Here is a 10,823-nt window from a genome sequence, read left to right on the forward strand (position 1 = left end):
ATTAAGGTAAAGCCACACAAGGCACAACGAGGACATAGAGAAGTAGCACCTTAAAACTAGGGCGTTTAAGAGAAGGCCTCCCAGAAAAAAACATATTCAAGCTAGTACCTTAAGGATAAAAACGGAGTGGGCGTAGTGGGGAAAGGAAGAGGTGTCCAGGCGGAGAGAACAAATGTTGGAAGGCTTGGAGGAGATAAGAGAAAGCAAGGAAGCTTCCAGAAACAGAATGCAATTCACTTTGATTAAAACTACAAATGATGACTCTCAGTTCAAATGAGGAGCGGTCGCTACAGGCACTTACATTTGTTTCTGATAGACTATGGAGCTACTAAAGGTGACTTTAAAAAATTTTTTACTTTTAGTAAAGGTTTTGTTTTCAAATTTTTTATAGTATGAAACACATCCACTTACAGAATATAAAATATAAAAAAAGACAATCATAAGAAGAAACACCATCCATGAAACTAAAGCCACCATTTTTTTCTCCAAACATACATAAAAAAAGTTCAGATTATAGTATATATACAATTTTATACCCTGTATTTTCATGTAAACTTTTCCCTATGTTACAAAGGATGATTTACAACTTTTAAATGATTACATTGCTTTCCACCCAGTGGATACACCATAATTTTACCTAACCATTTCCATAACGATATATCTTTAGGTTGTTAGTTTGACACAAATGTATAAATAATCATTCAGAGGATTCTGCATAAAGCTCTTAATATATTTGTGATTATTTCCTAAGCACAAGGTTTTCAAAACTACAATTCCATACATTTTGCCAAAATGCTTTCAAAAACTTTGTACCAATTCACAGTCACGACAATGAAGATTTCACCATATATTCATTTACACTGAGTTATAATTTTACAGTCAAAAAGTGATATGCCATTTTAACTTACATTTTTACTTATTAAGCTGAAATGTTAATAATTAGTATTCCCTCCTTCAGTAGTTGTACATACATATTCTTTGTCCCTTTAGCTACAGGGATCTTAGTTTTTTTTTAGAATGGATTTGAATGAGTGCCTCCAGTATCAGGGATACTGGCCCTTGTCTCCCATCCATTGGAAATACTTTTTCTTAATGGATTATTTTTTAAAATTAATTGTACTGTTTGTGCGACACAGAATTTTTAAATGTCTACAGTCAACTCTATCATTCTCTTACTCTGGGTTTTTTTCAGAGCATTTAAAGCAGATCTTTCTGGTGGCAACAGGCGTTACCCGTCCAAAGTAGAAACTAGGAAGCAATGTCAACAGCTCAGGTGTAAAGTGAGGGCATGATACCAGAGAAACTGAGGAGATGATTACATTTTAAAAATGTGATGACTAGTTGATTGTGAGAGATATGAGGGAAGGAAGAAAAGATTAAGTTTTTAATTTCTAGCTAACAAATTTGAAAATCTGACATACAGAAGATATTCTGGAAAACTTTAACATATCAACATTGGCTCAAGTCAAATTTTTTAATGGAAAAAAAGTTGATATATATATAGAGAGGAACTCCCCCCCAAAGGCAAAAAGTTCTGCTTTATCTATGACTTCTTTTTTTAATTTAAAGAAACAGAGAAATCTGCTGCCTTTTCACCCAAGTCAGACCTGAGAAAAAAGAAGCAATCTTTTCAACAATATTTAGGAAACCAGCATAACATTGTTACTAAAAATCTGACAATGACGATACTTACAAAAAAGAAAAAGCTGAACCAAATTCACTTAGTAAAATTATTGGGGGAAAAACACAAGAGAAGGTAAAATAGACTAGGACATTAAGAAAAATACACAATAAAATAAATAGACTGGAAACCAAAAGCATGATAAAAAAAGGAAAAACCTGGGGCTGGCCTGGTGGCATAGTGGTTAAGTTTGTGCATTCTGCTTCAGTGGCCCGGGGCTAAGAGGTTCAGATCCCAGGCATGGACCTCCACACTGCTCATCAGGCCATGCTGTGGTCACTTCTCAAATACAAAACAGAGGAGGACTGGCGCAGATGTTAGCTCAGTGACAGTTTTCCTTACCAAAAAAAAAAAAGAAGAAGAGAAAAAAGGACAAACTGGGCACCACCAAAATCAAACACTTGTGGTCTGTGAAACCGTGCTTTGATGACAAAAGACAAGCAACAGACTGGGAGAAAACATTTGCAAAACACACGTCTGATCAAGGACTATTAACTAGAATATATGAAGAAGCCTCAAAATACACTGGAAAAAAAGAAAGAACAGAGGGAAAAAACATGAAAAGACATTTCACTGAAGATATACAGATAGTAAATAGGCATAAGAAAGGAGGTTAACTTCAGTAGCCATCAGGAAAATAAAAATTGAAACTATGATGCGATATCACCACACCTATCAGAATGACAAAAATAAAAAACTGACACACCAAATGCTGGGGAGGATGCAGAGCAACTGGTTACTCCTCACTCATATGCTGCTGCTAAGAATATAAAATAGTACAGTCAGTGTGGAAAACAGTTTACCAGCTTCTTGTAAAACCAAAAATGCAATTACCATATGTCCCAGCAATTGTACTCTTGGCCATCGAGCGCAGAGAAATGCAAACTTATGTTCACACAAAAAAATCATACATGAATGTTCATATCCGCTTTATTCATAGTAGTAACAAGCTGAAAACAACCTGTCTTAGTCCATTTGGGCTGCTATAACAAAATACCGCAAACTGGGGAGCTTATAAATAACAGAAATTTATTGCTCACAGTTCTAGAGACTGGAAGTCAGTGCCCACATGGCCAGGTGAGGGCTCTCCTCCAGGCTGCACTCGTGGAGGGTCCACCCTTATGGCCTAAACACTTCCCAAAGGCCTTACCCACTAACACCATTGCCTCTGGGAGCTAGGATTTCAACATGAATTTGGGGGAGGGACACAAACAGTCAGACCACAGCATAATCGTAATGTCCTTCAACGGCTAAATTGTTAAACTGTGGAATACACACACCATGGAATACTACTGAGCATTAAAAAAGAAACAAACCACAGATACATGCAATGACTCAGATGCTCTCCAGGCAACTGTGCTGAGTGAAAAGAGTCAGCTCCATTGGTTACATAACCGTGACTTCATTTATATAACACTTTTAACATGCTACAATTTTAGAAATGGAGAACAGGTGAGTGGCTGCCAGGGGACAGCAGGCCCAGTGGAAGGGGAGGTAGGTGTAGTTATAACAGGGTAACATGAGGGAGTTTCAGGAAACTGTTCTCTATCTTCACTATGGAATGAGCACAGGTCTACACCTAATAAAGCTGTCTAGAACTAAATATGCACACACACAAATGAATACACGTAAAATTGGGGAAGTTTAGAATAAGACTGCTGGATCGTACCAATGTCAATATTCTAGTTGTGATACTATACGACAGTTTTGCAAGATATTACCATTGGGCACACTGGGTAAAGGGCGCACAGGGTCCCTCTGTGTTATTTCTTACAACTGCATGTGGATCTACAATTATCTCAAAATAAAAAGTTTAGTTAAAAAAAAAAGCTAATGGGATTCTTTCCAGGAAGAGAGGGATGTTTCAAATATGAGTAAATTCAACAATTTGTTATAACTTACTACATTCGAAATTTCAAAGTAAATAATAAGCATATTAGCACTTCAATAAATAGTCAAAAATTAATGTGCTCTACAGTATTTTAACACTTATTCCTGATTTAAAAAGAAAACAAAGACTAGACAACTTAGAAATATAGTAATATTAACGTAACAATTTAAAAAATGATAAAACACTAGAGTATTCCCATTGAGGCCAGAGATAAATCACCTTTGGAAATCATGAAATAGTAGAAAAGAGGCCCAACGGGCACATCCTATGATGACATATGTATGACTTAATCTAAAATCCATTATAAACATAGCAAGGTAACAAGTTTTAAATTAGAGTGTTGGAATTCTTCATTACATTGCCTTACTGTAGTGAGAGCAAGTTAGAAAGCTATAAATTACTATATACTTCATTTATTCAGTCACCAGATAAAATTTACAAATATCCACCATGTCTTAGGTACTGCATAAAGAGTTAGAGATTCGAAGATCGTCAATGTAAGACATACCTCTTGCTCTCACAGAGCTTACATTCTAGTGGAATATTAACAGAGACAGCATTCATTAAACATGTGTGAACACCAATTATGTGCCAGGTGGTGAAAGACAGCGAGGTATCAATCCTTGTCCTCCAGGAGAACCCACAAGATTGAAACGTAAACAGGTGTTTATAACACAACATGATCCAGATGAAGAGCACACTGGGACAATTTCTAGACCATCCCTGCCTTGTGAGATCGTGAAAAAGCAACCTGCTAAAAGGAAAATCTGTACTGAACCAGTAAGAGTAAGTTAGTTAGGAGGAAGTCAGAGGGGATTCCAGGCAGAGAGCAACACACATACAGCATCAGAAGGAAAAGAAAACATGGAGCTTTTACAATCAGCAAGTAGTTTAGCAAAATAATCTCAAATTTTTTTCTCAAAAAAATTCTTCCTTGTTCTAGGAAGTTAGGAAATTTTTGTATCCTCTAAGATTACAGAAATGTATCCCTTCAAACATTTTTAAGTTGACATCTATCCGTGTTCATCAGAAGTTTAAATGAGTATAAAAAATATAATTTCTATACATCAAATATTGACATCTAAAAATTATATCACTCTTTCAAATGTAAATATCCTAGCAATTTGGTATCTATCATAATCTATTTTAAAACACAAAAAGCTCTTTTCTAAGAGTCAGAAATGTTACAGAGTTTTCTTTTAACTTGTATTTCCACTTCTTATCCTATAGAATTTATTATAAAGGAATATATTTGTATGCTCAAAAGTCCTAATGTGATTATCTTATCATACCTCTCTGCAATAAAAAGTGTATAAAAATTGAAATTTAAATTTTTACAAAATTTCCAGTTAGATAAGGTGCTAAGTATTAAAATTTTTCTTTTGGAATGGAGTTCTTGCAATTATACTTGATCAAAACAACATAAATGTTATCTATTTTAATAATCCTTACATATAAAAAGTAAAATTTACTGGAACTGCATCTTATAATGAATTAAATCACATATCTATGAATCAGTATAATTTACTGTCATAATAAACCAGCTTGGTTCCATTCCTACTTTCATTTTTATGAATTTAACATGGGGGAAAATTCATTCACATAAAGCAACAGATAAGAATGGAAGTTTTGTCACAACAAAATCATTGAATTCTTTAAATTCCTTCTGGGTTACATGCTAGAAAGCATATAATCACCTATTACCAAATAATATTTTTAATAATCTTAGCTGACATTTCAATTAGGCCTGCCTCAAAAATTGTTTTAAAACTGGAGAAGGATTTGTCATCCCACCTTAGAGTACTCTTTTTCTCAATTCCTGTGAAGTATACAAAAAAGATCTTACAAAGACTCATCATTTTCTTTCACTCAGAGGGTTCCTATTTATGCTAAGACATTGAGACAGGATTGGGAAAACTGAAACACTATTCATTTCAACATACTCCGGCAAAAAAAAAAAATTAAATTGTTTTTATCTGATCACTTGTTTTAAACGTATTTCTGAAGAGACAAAAACCTCAGAGTTGAAGATGTACCTCATTTAAAATAAGGAGAATATCTACCATACTACATAAATGGCAAAACCAGTTGTTAACGTCAAACCAATCAGCCAATGGAGGCTTACTTTTTCAGAAAAATATGACAATTTTCCAACTCAAATAAATATGTTAACCCGTGTCGCCACATGCCTCATCCCATTTCTGAGTTCTAATTCTAAAATTTCAATAAGCCACACACCCTTACATGAGCTTGTCACCTGGATGAAACAAGGCACTGTCCCCTTCACCATTTCTCTTTTGCTCTTATCTCAGGAAAGATATTCTTTAATAATGAACAGACAATGAAGCGCTAAGGTCACTTCATGAAAACTCTTATCCCATTTTTGGAATTCAGAACACTGCAACACACGCCACTTTTCAACATGAGGCATTATCCTTAACAAATATATGTATAAGTCTAACAGACTCTGAAAGACAGAATTTTCCATTATGGTCCTTCCACGTCCTTGTCCCCACACCCTCGTGCATATGACTTTGGCCCCAAAAACCAAAGGGACCTTGCTCCTCCGCACCCATCTGGATAAAATCCAAAGGATCAAACAATGGCTGCTAACACATAAGAACAATTCTCCTTCTGAGATTCATTCTTGACCAATTACTTCTGAAAGGAGACAAAATCCAGGTGACTCCCCCATCCTCCTTATAAAATGTTCCATTCTCTCTCCCCGAATTAGAACGTTTCTTTGACATCCTTTCTCACACCTGGCATTTTCAAATAAATGCTATTCTTTGCTCTGATTTTCTTCCATACAAGACAGGCTAAGACAGGAAGCGCCACCTAATACCTTAATTAGCGGAGGCTTCACTAACACCAGTAATTTGAACTGTTCCTTTTTTCTGGACACCCCACAGGTTTTCCAACCTTCCTCCCCAGCGCAATACACCATAAAAATACTCGTGATGCACGATGGTGTGCCTTTCTTCTTAAAGCAGAAGGGCGATGTGAACAGGATGGGGGGAAAGAGAAGCAGCCTACTCTTCTGTTACCCTGACCAAAGGCTTCGCCAGGAAAGAAAACAAACGGAAGGTGAAAATTGGGAAACCGATTCCTGTAGAACTACTTGAACACTGAAACTTGAAGAACACTGGGTTAGTATGTCTATAAAACAAATTGCAAGGAAAGAAACCACCATGAGCAGTCTTCTGTGAAACCGAAGAATCAGACCCACAAATATAGTAGCTACAGGAATTATCAGACAGCAAATCTAAGTAAATATTTTTAAAGCACTTAAAGAGATGAGTGTTTAAAAAATATAGGAACAGGGGCTCGCCCCGTGGCCGAGTGGTTAAGTTCGCGCGCTCCACCTCAGGCGGCCCAGTGTTTCGTTGGTTCGAATCCTGGGCACGGACATGGCACTGCTCATCAAACCACACTGAGGCAGTGTCCCACGTGCCACAACTAGAAGGACCCACAACGAAGAATATACAACTATGTACCGGGGGGATTTGGGGAGAAAAGGAAAAAAATAAAATCTTTAGAAAAAAAAATATAGTAACAAAAAACTATCAGAAATGGCTAAGCCAATTTGAAAACAAATAAAAGAGAGAATATCTAGAAATAAAAAATGGAAGTAGAAACTCAAGAAATGGGTTACACAATAGGAGATATGGAGGTGAAGACAGACGTCAAGAAATTACACAGAATGTAGCACAGAGAGAGACAAAGGGATGAAAACTATGAAAGCATTAAGAGACAAAGAGGTTAAAGGCAAAAAATGCAATACGTGTCTAAACACAACTTGGAGAATAGAGAGAACAGAGGAGAAGAAACATTTGAACAGCTAATAGTAAAGAATTTTCCAGAATTGATGAAAGATACCCATCTACAGATTAAGAAGGCAAAGTCCCAAACAAGGTACACAAAAAGAAATCAAGGCCTTGCAGATCAGCATGTAAATCATAAAGGAAGAGGCTGATAAATTGGCTATATTTTAAAATTAAGAATGTTTGGACATCAAAGGACTTCATAAAAAGAGTGAAAAATCAAATTGTGAACTTGCAGAAGACATTTGCAATGCATATAACAAAGGATTAGTATTTGGATTAAGAAAAGACAAACAGCTAAATAGGAAAACAGTCCAAAGCAATAAATAGGAATTTCAAAAGGGAATCACAAATGGTTCATTAACATATGAAAAGATACTCAACCTCATTAAGACTCAGAGAATTGCAAATTTCCCCCCAATGAGACCCCATTTCATGCCCACCAAATTGGCACAAATTTAAAAGTCTAATAACATCAAACGTGGTGGGTACATCAGTGTTCATTTTATTATTCCTTAAACTCTATACACACGATATATGTTTTGAGTTTGCATATGTTTCATAACAAAAATACTTCTGAAGTGCCACCTGGGCTTAGCAATAAAAATGTCTGCTCATGACCCTGCTGAGAGCATTTCAGTGAACTAATGGGCACGAACACCAGACTCAACGGGCTGAAAAGGTGCAACAAGACAAGGATGTAAAGACAACTACAGACAACAATTTCAAGCTTATCTATGAGGCTGGGCAGACAGGACTTTGGGGGAATGTCATAGTCAGAGCTTCTATTTTTTTATTTTTTAAATAAAGGAAACTGGGACAAGTTTAGAAAGGAACAGCAAAAGGGAGAAGATAATGACACAGGAAATAAAGGGTCCCTGGGTAATCACAAAGGTATACAATACAGAGCCCATGAACAGGATTCATTTTAGACAGGAACAAGGGTTCCCATGTCATTGTTGTAAGAGATCACCTCTTTGTCCTTATCACACCATTCTTCTTGCTCTATCCACTCCAGTCACAATGGCCTCCTTGATCCCCCTCCATGCAAGCCTCTGCCTCAGGACTTTAGTGCCGTCATTCTCTTTATGGAGAACACTCTTCCCCAGAGGATGCGAAGCCTACCTTCCACTCCTTTCAAGTCTTTGCTCAGATGAGAACCCAGGGAAATCTTCCCTCACCACCTTGAAAGAGGAGTCTGCTCCGCACTCCCTACCACCACGACTCTTGGTGCTCCCTGTTCTCTTTCTCTGCTTTATTTTTCTTCCCAACATTATAATATTCTATACAATAGATTCATTTTATTGTTTAGTCCCCCCACTCCATTGCATGTAAGCTCCATGGATGCAGGAACTGTAGCCACAGGACCCAATAATGCTTGATACAAGCAGATGCTCAATAAACACATGCTGAATGGATGACCAATGATCCCTGCTTGACGAACCTGAAGAACAAGTATAACGGATTTAACGCCGTAAGAGTTGAACAGAATGAGGTAAAGCCTAGAGAGTAATCAACTTACTGCCTACAGAAGAGAAGACGACTGAGTTAGATCGCGAATCACGAGTGGTTTGCCAAGTGGAGAAAAAGGGGAGACATTCCAAGAAAGTGAAGAACGTGGAGGCTGGAAAGGGCCTGGAACATCTGAGAAATGAAAATGGGGTACACAGGGATGACAGTGGGCAGGGGCGACCGCGGACCAAATCTTAGCTGACGGTATACCATTCACAACAGGGGTCACGGTATAGTGAGCTTCTCAACTCTAAAAATCCTTTTCAGACGATCTACGGCGGCTCAGTTGTTTTATCTGCAGTCAAGTTAGGGTAGAGAATATAAAATAAAGTTCACATGAAACTACTGGAACTACTCTCTTCGCTGCAAAAGAAAAAGTTGAAACAAACGTAATCGGTGTTTTCCACCAACTGTAGATCCTACGCATCACAATCGATCAGAAGGACAGCAAGACCACCAAGCGTCTCCACCCCAGGCATCACCTAAGTGGAGACTGAACATTCTCCTGGGTGGGAAGGAGCGGTCTGGACGCAGGACGGGAACGGTCAGATCCAAGGGCTTGCTCTGCAGCAGACGCCCTCCATCAACCCCTGCTGAGTTTCTGGACCCGCCTGCACGGCCATAACGGACTGCGCTTCTCCTCCGTTCCCGATCAGCCTGTCTTCCTTTGTCCCCATCACCACTGTCTCTGGGCCTTGCCTTCGCTTTCGCTGCCACTCCCTCAACCACCCCGGTTATCTTCAGGACGCCCCGGCGGAGGCAGGAGCTCCGCGTCCACACGGAGAAGACCTCAGGGCAGAGAGCCGGAGCTCACGGGCCAGGGCCGGCGGTTCGGGAACCCCGAAGCCAGCGCGGGGGAGCACCGCGCCTCCCGAGCGCCGCCGCTCCGGGGCCCGCGAGGGGCGGGGAGGGCCGCGGAGTCCCCAGGCTGGGCCCGAGGTCAGAGCTCGAGTCCAGAGCCCGGGGCGGGGCCTGCCCACGAACCGAGGGGCGGCGCGGGGCGGCGGGGGTCAGGACGGGCGCGGCGACTCGGGGACTCACAGTAATAGGCCACCACTGGGTCCCGCTTGTCATGCTCCTGAGCCGTCCTCAGGTGATGCTGGATGCTCTTAAACGGGGTCGGCAGCGGGGGCAGCCCGGCGAGCGCGGCCATCTCCGCTCCGGGACTCACCACTTCCTACTCGCGCGCCACCGACACTTCCGCTTCCGACCAGGGGGGTCACGGCCCCGAGAGCGCACGGCCAGCCCCGCCCATTCCCTGGTTGCTCAGCGACGACAAGTCAACTACGGATCCCCAGCAGGACCAACCTCGGTGGGCTGGGCTCGTGCGCGTTCAAGGCTGAGCAGCTCACCGCTTAAGACACCCGCGCCCTCTGCTGGGAGGAGGGAGGAGAGCTTCTGCTTTGTTTTACTTTTTCCTTTCGTTGGTCCCTTCCCCTCCCCTTTTTGTGGCAAAAAGCATAGAAAAGGAAAAACAAAAAGAAAATGTTTTGTTGATTGGGAGAAAGGGTAAAAGTGTGAATTGCTTTTGGCATCATTCAGGAATTATTGCTTCCAATTCCTCCGATCTCAGAAACTTACATTCAGTTCTTGCGTAAGATGAGAGAGGATAGGTTTAAATTTTTAAATCCATTCTTCGATATGGACACATTGGATAAAATAACCAGACGTTTTTTCAGCTTACACACTAAACACGTATCGGTTAAAGAAAATTGAACTTTTGTTCTGAACTGGATAGTGTATCCTTCAGTGAATGAATAATCTGTAGGTCGTTTATTTCTGGAGAGTGATGAACAGTTTGCAAAGTATTTCGACGTTATCTTGTCAGTGCAGGAAGGCGTGCCCGTGTGCTTCTTGCTCAGAGCTGCTGACTCGTGCCATCCAAGTTTCCTTCTCCCATCAACGACCTCAATTC

The 10,823-nt window shown here is 39.9% G+C and overlaps 1 protein-coding gene across 1 annotated transcript in view; it reads right to left on the reverse strand.

Moving 5' to 3' along the window:
• Positions 1 to 10,190, reverse strand: part of VTA1 (vesicle trafficking 1) — a 74,234-nt gene extending 64,044 nt beyond the window's left edge. Inside the window, exon 1 of the mRNA XM_070603235.1 lies at positions 9,950 to 10,190. Within this exon, the coding sequence (XP_070459336.1) occupies positions 9,950 to 10,061 (112 nt within the window). The 5' untranslated portion in view covers positions 10,062 to 10,190. The remainder of the gene's footprint in view (positions 1 to 9,949) is intronic.
• Between the last annotated feature and the right edge of the window lie 633 nt (positions 10,191 to 10,823).

This window comes from Equus przewalskii, chromosome 32 (genome assembly GCF_037783145.1).
Source record: "Equus przewalskii isolate Varuska chromosome 32, EquPr2, whole genome shotgun sequence".
Classification (NCBI taxonomy): Eukaryota; Metazoa; Chordata; class Mammalia; order Perissodactyla; family Equidae; genus Equus; species Equus przewalskii.